Source organism: Diadema setosum, chromosome 20, assembly GCF_964275005.1.
Source record: "Diadema setosum chromosome 20, eeDiaSeto1, whole genome shotgun sequence".
NCBI lineage: Eukaryota > Metazoa > Echinodermata > Echinoidea > Diadematoida > Diadematidae > Diadema > Diadema setosum.
The window spans coordinates 17,742,085-17,761,089 of record NC_092704.1 but is presented as its reverse complement, the minus strand read 5'-3'; the positions used below and the strand labels follow the sequence as shown (position 1 = coordinate 17,761,089).

The window sequence follows — 19,005 nt, the reverse complement described above, 5'->3', positions numbered from 1 at the left end:
TCTCTACGTTGCCAACTGTGCGGATGTAAAAATAGCCCAGTACGCGTAGTGAAAAACTCAGACGACGCAAGCTAAAAATAGATCAACTTGACGCATGCTTCTGCGCACGCTCATGTTTTTTCCCTCTGAACGTCCACGTCCGCGCGTCTAAAATCTAAAGCTCCCTATTGAATCCTGCTCGAGTACACCCATGATTTTTTTATCATGGCTAATACCAAAACACTGGTAAATTCAGTGCTTATTTACGTCGATGTAGGGCAATTTTGTCAATCAGTTGGAATAAAAACATCTCAATGGAAAAATTTCATGAATTTGAATAATTACGTAGTACACTGTATGCTACAGAGATTAGAACCAACACTTGCTGTCGGGTGGAAGCTCGGTGGTCTAGTGGAGATGACGCCTGTCCAGAGATCAGGAGGTTGTAGGTTTGAGTCCGGCTTGAATACATACGCCCATGATTTTTTATCATGGCTTTTATACTAAAACACTGATTGATTCAGTGCTTATTTATGTCAATGTAGGGCGATTTGGCAATCAGTTGCAATAAAAACATATTGACAGAAGAATTTCATGAATTTTAATGTTATTTTGTGTTGTAACGAAATGTCACACTGCATAGAATCAACCAAGACAATAAACTTTGATTCACTGTTTTATTGTACTCAGAGTCTTCATCCGGTTCTGCCATTCTTGTCCATATTAAAGTAATCAATAAAATAAGACATACACATACTTGTGAACTCCCCTGACAGCTGGCTATTAAGACTTCTTACAAGAATGTCAGTCCAACTGGACTCGGGTAAAACAAAGTACATGTAGACTGTAATGTATGAAGGGCTGAGCTAAACGAAAAAGAAAATGCAACTCATTACTATGCTTGAAAAGTAAATTAGTGTGCAAGTGGGAAGACAAGACAGCAACAAATGTATCTGTGGAACATTACATACATTTATGGTGAGCGAACTTTGTTCCATGTTATGTAAAGGAAGCTTCCACAGTGTTAAAAGTTCAAAACTGTTCTCAAGACATTTCTATTTAAAAAATATTATGAATGAGTTTTGGTTTGCATCTACGGATCATTGTACAGCGCATTTCTTTTTCAATTTTCATCCCTCTCCCTTAACCCTATTCCAACTGGGGGGGTCAAATTGACCCCCCCTCGACGTTTCGTGCCACGATTTCACAACACGCAATGATTTTGCCGCGTCGTTTCATGACTTTTTTCATTGAAGTCTCCCGCATATTTTGAGACCAAATTTGCGACGTCCGGGTACACTGTTCTGAAGTTACGTAATATTTTGCATGTGCATGTCAACCCAAAAACAGCTCAAATTAATGCTATCGTGTGTAAATCCAATGCAAATTGTTTTTTTGTTAAATTGATATAAATTAGATTATTTCAACTTTTAACCATAGAAATTAATAAATTCTAATGTAGATAAGTTCGAAAAAGTGCCCGCAACAAATTTTGCCCCCCCAAAAATAGAAAACAGGTTGAAAAAATTAACAAAACAATAAAAAACAAAAGAAATTGATTTTGATTTCGCTATTTTTTTCAAAAGAAAATTGATGTGTCTTGAGGAACTCTGACACAAAAATTTAGGGATCCTACAGTCATTTTAATGGAGTTATAGGTGAAAATATGATTTCATGCATAAATTTGCATATTTACTAAAAATAGAAAGCCAATATTTTTCTATTGTATGACCATGTAATCTTGTAGTTGACATCCGGCTCTATCTTCAGGCAAAATTTTGCGGCGATCGCGCGATCCGCGGCCGCGATCTGATGGGGGGGGGGGGGGGGGGGGGTCAAATTGCCCCCCCCCCCCGTAAAAACTTGGTCTCAAATAGCCCAGTTAAAATAGAGTTAAAGCCTATAGAGACACTAAGGTAGTGATATGCGCTATATAGGCACTGTATATATTTGTGGCAAAGATACCGGGAAAAGGGAAAAGGCAGCTATACATAAAGTTATGATTACAAGAAATGTAACCCTTTCCCTAAACTTTAAAGCCATTATGAAGATGTAATTTGAATGTTACCAACACATAAAGATGTAAACACACAAACCAAAACCATATTATTCACTTTATCTGTTCAGGGTGCTCCACAACTTGAAATATGAGCATGTTGCAAGCTTTGAATGTGAGAATACATGCATTTGGGAATTGTATGTGCAGGGAGTGCACATCATTATTTCTTCAGTTTTGTACATGTTTTTCAAATGTTTGAATTCATATTATTATACACATATGTAACCAATTTTCAAGGATGTAGCATAGCATATTGCTGTTTTTTTAGGATGTTGCACGAGAATTTGAGTATGCTGCAGCGACATGCTCAAGCCCCTTGTAGACCACCCTGTCTGTTCATACAGTTTACAGTACTGTAAATACTCAACAAACTGAATTGTCATCGCTACATCCTGACAGTGTTGTTTTGATATAAAATATTATGTACAGCTGAAACTCAAACTGGAGGCCTTCTGCCCAGGGTACAATATATCTATATACAGTGTACTATTCATTCTTAGAATAAATACTTGTTCTTAATAAATCTATAAAAGAATGCATTACTCTGAATTTTGCCTTTCTTTTTTAAAAGGAAATATAAAACATATCACCATTTAAAACTAAACATATGATACCATACCAGTCTGCATATGAAATCAGTAAATTTGTGTGATTAAGTGCATACATGTTAGTAGACAGCATGTATACTGTATAATACACTTGTAGTGGACAAGATGAACTGAATTTATTAGTTACGTATCAATTTAGAAATCTGTGCTCTCATTACTAATGTAATGTCCACAGCGCCCCCCCCCCCCCCATCAACGAGATGTTGACTTACTACGCAATGTTCCTGTACTGTTTTTCTTGTTACTGAGGTTGCTTTCATCAGTTCCACAAGACAAATGAACAGCTACTTGGTAAAACTTAGTCTCCAGATATTCAAAGACTACAAATACTTCACACCTCATGGGTCATTCAAAACAGAGCATGACATTCAAAGAAATTTTCCCCTAGCATGAATCCTGTTTCAAAACTGATTTCAATCAACCCTTCTAAATCTATATTGTTCAAATTCATTTCATCAAAGTCATTTAGAAAATTTGACAGCAATACTGATCAGAATATTAGCTCTTACACCTGCAGCAAACACAACTAGTCACACATTGTTCTTTCATTGTAATATTAATCATAACACATAGATCCCAATGTCATAAAAGCACAATGCTCATAAAAGCACAATGGCCTAAAATTTATACACGTTGTACTGCTTTGTTTGCCAATCTGCATATAGCTGTTCACATTCTTCCTCTACCCATCAGCACTGATGCCTTGAAACTGTCAATTAAAAAGGAATATAAACTCATCAATACCAGGTGCATTACAATGGCTTTCATGTGGGACTGTAGCATCAATTTATTTGAGATGGCTCAAGTCATTCCTATCACAGCAAAGACTAAGGACAGTTTTCTTGAAAGAAGTAGAGATTGGCAAACCACAGCTACACGCAAGGACACAACATAAGTAGTGGTGTTCATAATTATTCACAGATTCCAAGGTTGCTTCAGTTTCAGTGTCAAGGACACTTAAATTGATTGAATTCCCTAGTACAAGAAGAACAACACTACCCAAACTGACACGTCAATGAACAAATAAACACAAAAACCTGTCATGTTGCTCGCAAAACCTTTCAAAGATCTGCATGCATGTAAGCCATTCATGTAAACATGTGCAACATAGGAAACCCTCAGTGTTGATGAATGATGATCTGCCTGCACAGTAATATTCTACACACTCTGAGACACAAACCCTTACAGTATGGATTACTATGCTTTATGTGGTACATTATACTACAGATAAGAATTTAAATGGTTAATGAAGTAAAAAGCATGAACTTTGGTAAGGTGCACCTGTTTATTGCTACCACGTAAACAAAGAATCTGTTCTAGGCGGTACCTGCAGGGTATTATACACTGTAGTGTGATGAAGTGCAACCCTTGCATTATTGATTTTTGCTTTCAAACATTTACAGTAAATTCAACCCAGTTATCAATCTCACTTTTACGTCACCTGACAGAAGACATGCTTAATATATCAGAGAAAGTAAAAAGTCAGACATCAAACTCACCATGCAGAACTTAATAACTCAATTTACATTATCTGTATGTACTAGCCTTCTGGTATTTGTGACATTCATAATTTTTGAAAGTGCAGTCCAGTTACATGAAACTATATTCCACTAACAAAACTCGCAATATTTCAGTAAAGAGGTATAAAACTGTCAATTTGAATTGATCACTAAATAAAACTTAGTCATACTAGGGCAATTTTCTTGATACATTACCACAGCTCACTATATGACTATGTACCCACACATAATTGAGTCATTTGCTATTACTCTAGGTCTGTAATTGGCTGCTCTGCACCAGATAAGAGGTAATCGAGGATTGGCTGAGTCTTGTACTGTGCTATACTGTCAAGAATCCACTCCCTGGATATGACAGGGACACGAAACCTCCTGTACAGACCTGAAGAAACAAAAATACCAGGATAAGATTAGTTAGACGAAGTGGAGCTGGAAACGTGCCTTGCTGTAAAAGAAATGCAAGAGAGCAACAAACCAAAGAATTACAATAATCTTTGGCATTCAGAGCCAGGAATATCAATTGCTATAATTTCTGCATATTTCTTCAAGCGCATTCTGATACACATTACACAAAAGTTAAAAAAAAAAAAAAATGTGGTACTCAGGCATATATCATGCTGCAGTCAACCCAGAAGTAACTGCAATCATCATGATGTAGCAGCTCAACTTTTCTCTGCTTCTCTCTCCTCCACAATCTCCCTGTCTCCGCTCCTATCTCTCTGTCTTTCCCACTCTCTCTCTTCCCCCTCTCTCTCTGGGTCACATACCCTCTCCGCTTGTTTCATTTTCTCCTGAAACAATCAGTTTCCCTTATCGTGTAATATTATGTCAGCAAACTCTTTAGTGATAATTTGTGGGCCTCCGCTTGCCAGAGTGTCTTAATAGCCGATACAACTGCTAGTATTTTTTAAGCCAGATAGCGGAACAAATTTTCTCTTGTGGCTTGTCAATAGACACCACCTGATGCTCACTCGTCTTCTTAGGCTGCCGGTGTAATGTACATATATAAGACCGCCCATAAATAATCCCAAACCAAGGTAATTGCTTGTCAACGATGACCACTGCTTTATAAGTTTCTCAGTTTTGCCTGTATCTGACTAACAAAATGCACCCCTTGTTTTACTGCCTGACACCAGTGAGGCGAGTCACCTCCCTGCTGAATATTGTAAACCAGTGACTTGCTCAACGACTTGTCCACGTGAAACCTCCTCGGATAAAACCTCCGGAAGATACCATGTACGACTTGTGTGCCTGATGTCTCCTTTTTCTCCATATGACTTTGATTAGTGAGAAGGTGTTCTAGTTTTCAAGCCTTTCTATGAGCGTGTTTCTACTGAGCGATGAAAATTCGAGGTGATGCGAGGCGATGCGAGGTGATTCCTGGTGATGCGGTGACACCTCGAATTTTTCCTCAGTAGAAACAGATCGGGTAGTGGCCGATGCGCGGTGCTTCATTGTCCACCTTTTGAGGTGGTCGATGCGCGGTGATGCGAGGGACGATTCTCAGTAGAAACACACCGCATAGTGAAATTCGCGGTGTACCGGAAGTCTTGAATTATTGGGAGCTTTCGTCCCGCGCTTTGCAAATCGGTTCATTGCACACTCCGACACTTGTGTACACGGCGACCGTCACGTAGTTTCGCACACATCTTGCCTTGTGCCAACTCCTACTAAATACATGTGGTACATGATTGTGAATTGCGTGCATTCATTGTCTATTGTTTGCGTGCCCAACAGCCTATTATACTACAGTACTATGTATATACTCTGATTTTTACACTGCGTTCATTTTCCCATAATATCGTATCATCTCGAAGTTGTAGATTCCCTTATTCGTTTTCTCTGGAATACTAATGTTAGTATGTCGGAGCCCCTAGAGAGCATTAACTGGACTCTAGACCTGCAACGATTCCTATTAACCAAGTGGCAGGAAATGTTGGTGAGGGGCATTTTTGAATGGAAAGACTAAACGAAATTCAGTGGCCTACCACAAAATGGCAGTGAGTGCAGAGGCAGCGTCGCATCACCGCGTATTTTATTGCTCAGTAGAAGCAGCTCGAGTGGTCGTAAAATATGAGGTGATGCGAGGTGCTCTCAGTAGAAACACGCTCTATGATTTAACCAAATCATCTCTAATCACTAAAATGATAAATACTAAAACTTACAACAATTACAAACATCTCTCTGAAATAGGTCCCAGAAGATGGTAATATGCACTTGGATCGTTGGGCTTTTCTTTGGACCTTGCTTCTGGGCTTCATGTGCAACTTGAAGACCTTTGTATTCCTCTAAATGTTGACTCCTGCCAAGCACTGATCACTCTCCAACATGTTACCCTCTTATGGGTTTAATTTGGTCAACACCATCATTGTCACCAACAATTAACGCAGTCAAATATGACTGCAGTCACTCTTACAATCATGGCGATTAATATTAATAACCCTTTACATGTATTTGTAAGAAAGAACAGTCAGACTGGAGAAAAGTGATCATGGCAACCATGGTGATCTGAGAAAAAAAAAAATCATGAAGAGTGGCAAAACTGCCCTCCATCTTCATTTTTGGCCTGCGAGGCAATTACACTACGGCTTTTCTGCAGTCAAACTATCACGACCTTGCAACAATGGTGCTACGAGCAGACTGTGATGCATTAATGCCAGGTTCATGCTACGATCTCAAATGATCAGAATACAAATAAATTCGGTTACATGATTTACTTCTTCGTGGTCAAATCAATCTGGATGTGCAGAACATGGTTTTACTCCTACATCTCAGCGTTCTAGAACAAAACCAGTAGAACCCGGTGTGTCATTGCACTCTTATAATAGTTAAGTCATGAAATCAATTGACTCTTTATGTGCCATGGAGAAAACCCTCTGTGTGCCACATTATTCTGAGACAGTTATGCCTTTAGGAAAACATTCTGTTCTTCAAATCTATGTAACTTTTATACATTTCTGTTTAAAGCTGGACATGTAGTCAGCATAGTGGTAGAGAAAATGCCAAGCATTGCTCTGGCTTAAATTGTATGACAAATCAGTAGCTACATTACTGTAAATGCATGACTTTTGCACACAAAACAGCTTTGACAAAAACTTAGAATTTACACGTAAATCCAGTATGGAACACTGCTTGCTGGTCAATCACCACATAAAATGGAAGCTACATGTGAGAGGAACAGAATCACTAGAAACGCTTTCATTGTACTGTGTGATTTGGTGATTTATCGTTTGGTTTGGACAGGTTTGTGTGTGTGGGCAGAATATGCGAAGTTGGCACGCCATCGACAGAGTTGGGCATGTGAACGTGGCATATAAAGAGTTAAGAGGTTAAAATGTATGTATACAACAAAGAACTGGCCTATGAACAAACTGCAAATCATATTGGACAAAGAGCCAATTCCCGCCATATTGCATGACTCTCTCAACATAAAGTACCGTATGTCTTGACAATGTGAGATGACAATTTCACATGATTGGCAAAAAATTAAAATGACATGTTTGAAAGTTTGGCACAACTGCAAGTCTGTTGAGTGTTTTCATTCCTTGAACCAGGTTAAATTTAGATTTGTTTCAGAAAGCAAGTATTTGGGAATTTGAGCATTTTCACTGGAACTTTGACCCTTGCAATTTGATCCCATGGCCAACAACTTTCCTCAAATAATAATTCACTGATAACATTACATTTTCATGACAATACTTTGAGCTATTACCAAAATGTGGCAAAATTGACATCACAAATTTGCACCTGACCTTTGACTTCATGTCCTAAATCTTTCCCTACAGAATCTTTGCGCAGTAATGCATGTGTATACCTAGTTTATGTGTATGTATTACTCCAAGATATGGAGAAAATATGTGTAATTTGAGCATTAGATCTAATAATTTAGCATTTTAACCTAACCATTGATCCAATCACCCAATAAGATTACATAACAAAGCATTAAGATAACTGAAAACACAAATGGTGGGAAATAGTGCAAGGGTATATCATATGAATCAAACTAGAGCAATCCCTCAGCAGCACAGTTAACTGGGAACTGGGATGTCTCCGCTTCTCATGCTATCACTATATGTGCCATACAGGTATGACCACTCATCATGGATTGACCAGTAACAAAAGAAATGTTTTAAAACTTATTTCAATCCATTACACCAAATAAAACTATTAATAAATTAATCCAATATCTGGCAACTGCACATTTACTTCAATAATTTTGCTGGCTTCTGATTTTGAGCTTTTACCAATGTTTGCTTTGTACAAGATAACTGGATATTCCTCAATGAAGAAATGGCAGGGAAGCAGCATTTACATGTTTTGGGGTTGCCCACTGTCAATTCGTCTTACATCAATACTGTAATCTAAGTGAAATTGTCAAATATATCTCTATATATATATATATATATTGTAACCAATGAAGAATTGGTAGATTAGTGTATTAGTAAGAAAACGGGTGAAAATTTGTCAAATATTGAAAGTTCCGTGATAGATTACATAATCGATCGATTGTTTTAGCAATCGATCATGAATCATTCAGTTTCAGGGAAACTAACGATTATGGATTGTTTTGTTAGAAATTTTAGAGGGGTAATAATTGTTGGAGATGCGATTATGTTCAGTAATAATATTTTATAAAATTATTGCTTTGTTATCTAATCATTTCCGTATGATGAGGAGGGTTAATAAGCGTTAGTATTTGAGGAAAAGGTCAGTAAGTAAAATGCGTAACTGTTTCGGAAATATAGCGGTCAGAGAATAAGAAGAGGTCGAATATGTATCAAAACAGCTGGGTGGGCCTGGATACAGGCCAAAGTGTGGATGATTAGTGTTGTTGAGTGTTAATAAAGCATTGATTGAAGTGGACACTACTGGCTGGACCATTTCCTTTGAAGTCTGCTGCAGTATAACATAAGTATTGGTGAGTAGTGCAATGCAATTACGGTGCTGCTTAAATAATATGCGAGTGAACTGGTGGTATCTGATATTCGTATCTGCGTTGGATGAGCTGCACTGGTATTGGTATCAGCGATTGGATGAGCTGCTCTGGTACTGCTTTCTTCGTTGGATGAATTGTGACTGGTAGTATTCTGGTAGTAAGCAAGTAACGGGAACAGACTGGTAGTAAGTAACCCAGCAATATGGTACATTTCAACGCCGTTCTCCACGCCTGGTTGTATATTTCAACCAAACGGACCCCAGCCTAGCTCGGACCATCCTGACCCTTCTCCAGCTAGTTGCCGGGGCCGGATGGCACACAGCGTATACAAACATATACACTAGCGAAAGAAGGAGAGAAGGCTACACGTGGTGTCAGGAGTGGGATTGGCAGTAGACAGGGCAGCGCAAGATGCATCACTCAGTAAGAGCTGCTGGCCTGCGTCAGCAAACTCCAGCGGAAATTTGGTGGCAGCTAGAACAGGAGCTGGCAGACGTCGAAGCGATGATGACAGATCTTCGTGCAGCACTCGGAAGAACTCCACCTCCGTCGCAGGGACCCGCTACCACCAGCTACCCCAGCTCAGGAATGATGAGTTCACGCAGGGCAGGAATTAGCAGCAGCACACCACTAGACCAGGATGGCTTCACCACAGCGCCGAATGCTGCAGCAGAGTCATCCAGAAGTACAGCTCCTCCTGCTAGTTTTGCAAGGCGATCTGGTGGAAGCATTGAGATTCCTCATTCGTTCCCCAGTAGCTTTGCAACTCCTGAAAGCAGACCAGTCAACGATGGATACAGCAGGTATTGCAAACAACCAGTTACAGCGCAACGGCTTGGTGTCGGCATGATGACTGGAAGTCAGCAATGGCAGAGTGGTCCTACATGTGAAGGTAGGATGGCAGGCGGCCCCAGCAGGATCCAGCAGACCAGTTGGGAGACACCAGCAATGGGCAACCAGTCAGCACCAGTAAATGAAGTTCTGGTAGGTGCTGGAGGTAATTCATCAGCAGCACCATCAGCAATGGGTACACCGTGGCAAAGACCAGAACTGTGGGACGAAGGCAGTTACCAGCGCAGATATAGAGGTGGAGATAAGCTGCGGATGACTCCCGATAGATTCGACAGCAGGGGGCCGATTCTTGACTATTTGAGTCATTTTGAGGCCTGCGCAGGGGTGAACGGATGGTCCGAAGATGAAGCACTGCAGTATTTGGCTGCCAGCATGCGAGGCCCAGCTGTAAAGGTCCTTGTTCAACAGACAGGAAGGAGGTTAACGTACAGCGAGCTGGTAAATAGGCTTAAGCAACGGTTCGGCCCAGCAGGCAAATCCGAGGTCTTCTTCGCTGAGCTACGGACCAGGAGGAGGAAACCAAAGGAGACTCTGCAGGAGTTGGGACAGGGTATTCGGGAGCTGACTGCATTAGCCTACCAAGAATTTGATGAGAGGCAAGATCGCTTAGCAAGAGGCCACTTCATGGACGCGGTCGTAAGACCAGAGATACGAGAAGGTCTTTTCCGCGCCCAGCCCCGCACACTTGATGAGGCAATCGAAGCAGCACTGAGTACAGAGGCTTTCCTGAGGATGGAGATGGAGAGAAGCGATGGCCGGTCGCATCTGTATAGCAGAGCACTGGCGACTGATGATGTTGAGCAGAAAAGCCCTGCAACCAAGGAGAAAGAAGGCGCTATGAGGCGAATGACGAAAGCAGTAGAAGAGCTGATTTACAGAGTGGAATATTCTCCACCAACACGATCGAGAATCAACGCGACAGCACAATTTGCAAGGGTACCAGCATCACCACTGCCTGGGGACCAGAGCAACAATTGTTTCAACTGCGGCCAAGCTGGCCATTGGAAACGAGATTGCCCACGTCTAGTGAAGCAACCACTTAGAAGTATGCCAGCAAGCATCGATGCAGACAGAAGGGGGTGCGACCACTGCAATAAGTTGGCCGTGGTTGGAGGCCCTGCCCCCAAGCATCAAATATCGAGCAGATACCAGCGCGCAGTCAGCCAGAGTGGGGACCAGCTCCACTTCGTAGCGATGTTGGTGGCGTGCAACAAAGGACACCAGAGCAACCACAGCGAGCACCCCAGGCAAAACAAGCAGAGCAAGCGCGGCCAGTTGGCAATAGCAGATATCAAGGTCTTCATGTTGAGTCTAAGATCAACGGTCAGCCCATCACATTCCTAATTGATACCGGTTCATCGCAGACGTATGTGTCCAAAGCGATCTTCAGCAAGATTGAAGTGATAATCAGTGACGGAACAGTGATTGTCATTGTATGTGGAGTGACTGGATGAATTTAGCATACACGCCAGTGCCAAATTGGTCAATTTAATGATGCCTTTTTTTTGTGTGTGTTTTGTTATCATTATTTTCAAGACCATGCCCACCGAGGAGAGAAGAGACGAAAAGGACCCCAAGAAAACATACCGCTGCCTGGTATGTTCGCGAGTCTATGCCTCGCGGGCTTCGGTGAAGAGACACGAACAGGACGTACATTCTCTGAAGTACTATTGCGACCGTTGTTCATTTAGGACCACATACCGTAGGGAACTGGAAAGACATTATGGGAAGCATGCATCTAGCTGCGCTCCGACCAGGGTCCACACCAAGATCCCCGTCATCGCACCGTTTAAGAATAAGGCCCCAAGCACGCCCAACAAAGACAGAAGCAGGAGCCGGTCACCTGTGGCAGTGGGGCGTAAGAGGGTCCCATCTCGCAGCATGTCACCCGCTCGGCGCCTTTCACCGTCATGGAGTGAGACGCCTTTAATTGACGAGGCGTGTCTGGAGCAAGACAGCGAGTTTGAGTTACTGGACCTGACAGGTGGTAGGAAGAGGGAGGTTCCAAGGTCCCCAGTCGCCTCCACATCTAGAGGGTCGGAGATTAGGGTGGCTGTTGACGCAGAGGTACAGGTGAGGCCAGCAGATCTTGACGGGGCTATCATCAGAGGCAGACTGTCGCAGCTGCGCCAGCGGGAGCAGGCTACCAGTCTGACGGACAGCATCGATCACACTACCAGGCAGGTGTTGCGGCCAGGGCGTGTCTGGACGAGGCGCAGTGAGCGGTACATTACTACGGCCGGGGAGTGGTTGGAGGTGCTGACTGATATCGTGGCCGACGATTGAGCGAGGGAACCAGCTTGACAGAGCAATCAGTGTTTTTCTGTTTTGGTTTAAATTTTGAAACATTTTTGGACATACATGAAAGAAAAGTGATGCCAAGTTGGCATGCCTGTTTTGCTTGTGGACTTTAACAAATTTAGTCTGAACTTATGGACAATAAATAAATGAAAGGATGAAAGCCGGGATGAACAGGCTTATGATGGACGCTTTACTGATTATAAGTTGTAAACAGTGGATATTAAGTATCGCAATGGACTCAGTTTTGCATGCTAAGATTCTATGTTTTGCTCACATATGGAATGTTGTTGGTATAAAGTGGTGTGAAAATGGTGCAATTTTCATGCACCCACTTGTTATCTTAACTATTCACATCAGATGTAGGGTTTTGGTTTTCGAGTGTCAGTTATCAATGTTGTGTAATTGGTAGTGGTGGCTGGCATAAGGTGAACAGGTCGGTTGTTTATACCAGCACTATGTCATAGGTAACCATAAGCAGTTCAGTTTATACCAAGTAGGTATTCACTTAATTGGTAGTGATGGAAGATAACAATGTTTGCAAAGACCATACTACCAAAGTGGTATATTGGGATTAACAGTGCAGACTGTGGATTTTTATATTAGTTGCGGTTTAGATACAACCGGGTTGTTTTGGAATAATCACATCGAATTATGTTTTGTCTCTCTTTCAAGAAGAAATAGGACCAAAGTGGTAGAGACCGTGTTCTATTTAAGGGGAGTAGCAGTAATCTTGGATGATGTATGTTTGATTAGGCTGGTATCATTTACTTGATTTGTTAGGATGAAAATCAAACAGTAAGGGCCCATTAAAATGGGAAGTGCCATGTTTTGCTCATTCAGCACAATGTGTTAGCAGACAGATTACAACATGTTCATGTTCATGTTTATAGGACGTGAGACCCGGTGGGATTTTGTGATTTGAGCAGTGCTCATGAGGTTTCCATTCGTGCGGAAGTTAGAACGTAGGGATGTTTGGTATAAAACGTTATGTGGTTGGATGTTTGAGGAAAATATTATCAAGATGTTGAGATAGTAGCAAGATTTTTTTTATCGAGTGTTGCATTTTGTTGTATTTTATACTTACCAATGCAGTTCAAGTTGTCGAGTTGTTGTTTGTCAGCTCGGGGACCGAGCTTAGCGAGGGAGGGGTGTCGTGTAACCAATGAAGAATTGGTAGATTAGTGTATTAGTAAGAAAACGGGTGAAAATTTGTCAAATATTGAAAGTTCCGTGATAGATTACATAATCGATCGACTGTTTTAGCAATCGATCATGAATCATTCAGTTTCAGGGAAACTAACGATTATGGATTGTTTTGTTAGAAATTTTAGAGGGGTAATAATTGTTGGAGATGCGATTATGTTCAGTAATAATATTTTATATAATTATTGCTTTGTTATCTAATCATTTCCGTATGATGAGGAGGGTTAATAAGCGTTAGTATTTGAGGAAAAGGTCAGTAAGTAAAATGCGTAACTGTTTCGGAAATATAGCGGTCAGAGAATAAGAAGAGGTCGAATATGTATCAAAACAGCTGGGTGGGCCTGGATACAGGCCAAAGTGTGGATGATTAGTGTTGTTGAGTGTTAATAAAGCGTTGATTGAAGTGGACACTACTGGCTGGACCATTTCCTTTGAAGTCTGCTGCAGTATAACATAAGTATTGGTGAGTAGTGCAATGCAATTACGGTGCTGCTTAAATAATATGCTTGTGAACTGGTGGTATCTGATATTCGTATCTGTGTTGGATGAGCTGCACTGGTATTGTAGTCCAAGAGTATTAGTTTTAACCTGGACATTTTTGGTAACAAGCTGATTTTTTTCAGGATAAGTCCAGAAAAATGTCTAGAATAACATACTAAAAGTCCTCATAAATCCTCCTTGAGCGTTTTCCGCAATCCAAGATGGCGTCCAAAATGGCCGACATTTCCAGAAATTCTTGTAAGTTTTCAACCAGAGAACCCAAATACAAAATTTAAATGTCTAAATATATGTTTTAAATCATGAAGAACTCAATAAAATACAGATCAAGAGATTTTGATGCATGCAAGTACCGAAATCCAAGATGGCGTCCAAAATGGCCGCCATTTTCTGAAATTCTTATAGCTTTTCAGTCAGGTAACCCAAATACGAAATTTAAATGTCTAAATATATGTTTTGAAGCATGAAGAACTCATTGAAACACATATCAAGAGATTTTGATGCACGCAAGTACCGTAATCCAAGATGGCGTCCAAAATGGCTGCCATTTTCTGAAATTCTTATAACTTTTCAGCCAGGTAGCCTAAATACAAAATTTAAATGTCTAGATATATGTTCTGAAGGATGAAGAAATCAATAAAGAACGAATTAAGAGTTGTTGAAGCTCACAAGTACCGTAATCCAAGATGGCGTCCAAAATGGCCGCCATTTTCTGATTTTTTTTTCATAATTTTGCAAGTAGATGTCAACTATACACACTTGGAATGTCGAAATATACGTTTTGAGTCTCAAGGAACCAAATTCAGAGATTTTGAAACACAAATAAAGCACTTGAGCACTTCCAGAAATCCAAAGTGGTGTCCAAAATGGCTGCCATTTCCTGTTTTTCTCATAACCCTGCAACTACGTAATTGCGATACGCACTTAAATGTATAAATATATATTTTAAGACATAAGGAACCCAACGAAATACTTATTTAGAGATCATGAAGCACATGAGTACAAATGAAACCACGTGAGTTCTTCCCGAAAACCAAATGTTGCCCAAAATGGCCGCCGTTTGTTCATCAAAATTTGCTGTTTTTAGCCTGTTTCAAGAGACAAAGAAATTCAACATAATGTTCGAGATTCAACAACTCAGAAGGTCCAATGGAATCTTTCCCTTAAATGTGCACAAAACGGGTATAGGTTGGGTTGGATGCATCCCCCCCCCCCCCTTCTCCGTGGGGAAGGTGGTGGCCTGTACAATTATTATTTTCCAAATATTCAACCTGAAGTATTTGCACTTTGTCATTCAGTTGCAATCATAAAGATGCTAAACGTCCCTCGCTCGGCCCCTTTTTATAGACTTTGTACACTTTTGAGATTAACAAATTTCCGAATCTGTCATCAAAAAGTGTGCACTAGATCTTCCACTTACAAAATGCAAAAGTTAGTTCCCTCATATTGAAGGGTAATTTGCCCTAACTCTTCAACTGCTCACTTCCCCCAATATATATTAAATTCCCCTTTTGATTAACAATTCCAAAATATTCCATCAAATGTGTGTAAATGATATAATTAATTCATTTCTATTCAAGTGTAAAAGCTCCCTCTTTTCGATGGGGGATGGCGATAATGAGACTATTATTATCTACTCTTCGAGAATGGATAATTTTCTCCATATAACACCAAGGGTGCATTAGGCCGTTTAATGACGATCATCGAAACGCAAAACTCCCTCCAGTCGAAAGTGACCCCCCCCCCCCCCCCATCATCTACTAGTTCATTGCCTTGAATATACTAGTCTTTATTCTACTTACACTTTTTAATAGAAACAAAAATCTAGTATTTCATCAACAGAGCGCACCATAAAACTCGTAACCTGAAAAAAAAACACAAATCTCCATTTTGTGGGAAGGTGCATCACCTCATACGCCTCCCCCGCATATTTCCATAAGTATTATTTTCTTACTTTTAGGACAAAAACAAATCTCAGATATTTCACCAAAGAGTGCGCTAAATCTCTGAATTTCAAATTGGAAAATACAAAAATTTCTGAGGTATGGAAAGGAGTATTCTCCTTTCACACTTCTCCCTCCCCGACACTTTCCTGAATATATATTTTTCCTCACGTTTTCAAATAGAAAACAAATATCGGGTATTTCACCAAATGGATGCAACAGCTCTGTGAAAATACGAAAATTTCCCTCGTGTGGGAGCAGGCAACCCTATAACCGCGCACTTCCATGATTGTATATCTTTTTGTTCCTTTTTTGATGGAAACAAAAATCTAATATTTCACCAATAGGGTGCATCAGGATGTCTGAATATCAGGTCTGAAAATGCAAAATCTCCCTCATTTTTTTTGGGGGGGGGGGGGAGGGGGAGGGGACCCCCCCCCCCCCCACACCCTTCCCTAATCATATTGCCCATTTCCCTGAATACTACTTTATATCCAATTTCCTACTCTTTGATGGAAATAATTCAATATCTTACCAAACGCTTGCACTATGTATTTCACTTTCGAGTAAAAAAAAAAAAGAAAGAAAAAAAGTCCCTCGTGTGGTGGAGAAGTATCCCCCCTCCATGCTCAAATAACTTTACTTTTCAAAGAATTGTTTTTACTTCTCAAGTGATAGCTGACAGTTTCAACTGGAACTCACCTCATGATAGACATCAAATGCATTGGTAATAAAAAGGGGCTAGCACTAAATTTTCATCTCATGTGCTTAAGTGACGAAAATAGACCATGTGGTAAACGGATATTGCCTTCTAGTAGGCTTTCTGTTTAGCAACAAATCTGTTGGTGAAACATTTCTCTCGTAACAAGGACACACTCCTTGACGTTAACATGCAAATGCTTTTATTTGTATACTTTACACATAAGAACTATATTTCAAATAAAATTTTTCTTATAAAATATATTGACATTTATTTACATAATTGTGAGATAAAATTGGGACATTTTGCACCCCATTTTCCATATAAGGAAGAGCTCGAGCGTTAAAATCAGCACATTCGTGCGTCTAAATCTCTTAATATGTATTTTATTGAGTTATTCATGTTTCGAAACGTGTAAAGACGCTTAAATTTTGTATTGGGTTCTCTAGTTGAAAGGTTATGAAAATTTCAGGAAATGGCGGCCATTTTGGTTGCCATATTGGATTACGGTACTTGTGTGCGTCAACATCTCTTAATATGTATTTTATTGAGTTCTTCATCCTTCAAAACATATATCTAGACACTTAAATTTTGTATTTAGGCTACCTGGCTGAAAAGCTATAACAATTTCAGAAAATGGCAGCCATTTTGGACGCCATCTTGGATTTCGGTACTTGCGTGCAACAGAGTCTCTTGATATGTATTTCAATGAGTTCTTCATGCTTCAAAACATATATTTAGACATATAAATTTCGTATTTGGGTTACCTGACTGAAAAGCTATAAGAATTTCAGAAAATGGCGGCCATTTTGGACGCCATCTTGGATTTTGGTACTTGCGTGCATCAACATCTCTTGATATGTGTTTTGTTGAGTTCTTCATGCTTCAAAACATATATTTAGACATTTAAATTTTGTATTTGGGTTCTCTGGTTGAAAAGTAACAAGAATTTCTGGAAATGGCGGCCATTTTGGACGCCATCTTGGATTGCGGAAAACGCTCAAGGAGGATTCATGAGGACTTTTAGTATGTTATTCTAGACATTTTTCTGGACCTATCCTGAAAAAATCAGCTTGTTACCAAAAATGTCCAGGTTTAGGCCTTTTTGACGTAATGCTCTTGGACTATTGGTATCTGCGATTGGATGAGCTGCTCTGGTACTGGTATCTTCGTTGGATGAATTGTGACTGGTAGTATTCTGGTAGTAAGCAAGTAACGGGAACAGACTGGTAGTAAGTAACCCAGCAATATGGTACATTTCAACGCCGTTCTCCACGCCTGGTTGTATATTTCAACCAAACGGACCCCAGCCTAGCTCGGACCATCCTGACCCTTCTCCAGCTAGTTGCCGGGGCCGGATGGCACACAGCGTATACAAACATATACACTAGCGAAAGAAGGAAAGAAGGCTACAATGAATATATATCAAAATATGAAAGTTCTGCGTCGGTATGTAGTAAATAGATATCAAGAGTAAAATCAGTCGTATAAACACCGCAGGAGCCAAAAAATTGAACTGACGTTTCGGTCAAAGACCTTTATCAAAGTAAGTCTGAACATAAACAATTTGATGCAAGAAACTAAGAAGACGCATAAGTTGCCAAGATACAAATAATAATAACAAAAGCCTGGCTGGACGCATGGTATAAGCGCTAGGGGGTGACGTCACAAAGGAAAAAAGAAAAGATGCACAATTTAAAGCAACGCGAAGGTTATTATGACGCAAGAAAACCTAGGCGCGTATTAAAGTAGCCTGTGACGTAATAAAAGAAAGTAAGGAAGATGCCTCAGAAAAATAAACAAACAATTAGACAAAACAAAAAACAAAAGGCAAGGCATCCAAGATGAAGAGCGTAAGGTGAGCAGAAAGCGCATCTAGAGAGAGACGTCAAAAAAAGAAAGTGACGCAGCGTGGTAAAGGGAAAAAAAAGAAAAAAAGGGGGACTCTGTCGATGGCGTGCCAACTTCGCATATTCTGCTCAAACACACAAACCTGTCCAACCAGTTGATAAATCGCCAAATGACACAGTGCAATGAAAGCGTTTCTCGTGATTCTGTTCCTCTCACATGTAGCTTCCATTTTATGTGGTGATTGACCAGTAAGCAGTGTTCCATACTGGATTTACGTGCAAATTCTAAGTTTTTGTCACTGTTTTGCTGACTACATGTCCAGCTTTAAACAGAAATGTATAAAAGTTACATAGATTTGAAGAACAGAATGTTTTCCTAAAGGCATAACTGTCTCAGAATAATGTGGCACACAGAGGGTTTTCTCCATGGCACATAAAGAGTCAATTGATTTCATGACTTAACTATTATAAGAGTGCAATGACACACCGGGTTCTACTGGTTTTGTTCTAGAACGCTGAGATGTAGGAGTAAAACCATGTTCTGCACATCCAGATTGAT

The 19,005-nt window shown here is 40.3% G+C and overlaps 1 protein-coding gene across 2 annotated transcripts in view; it reads right to left on the bottom strand.

Moving 5' to 3' along the window:
- Positions 1-642: 642 nt before the first annotated feature.
- The window catches only part of LOC140243786 (uncharacterized), a 66,385-nt gene continuing 48,022 nt past the window's right edge, over positions 643-19,005 (bottom strand). For both annotated transcript variants that reach the window (XM_072323454.1, XM_072323455.1), the window contains one exon: positions 643-4,545. In XM_072323454.1, the coding sequence (XP_072179555.1) occupies positions 4,412-4,545 (134 nt within the window). In that variant the 3' untranslated portion in view covers positions 643-4,411. The remainder of the gene's footprint in view (positions 4,546-19,005) is intronic.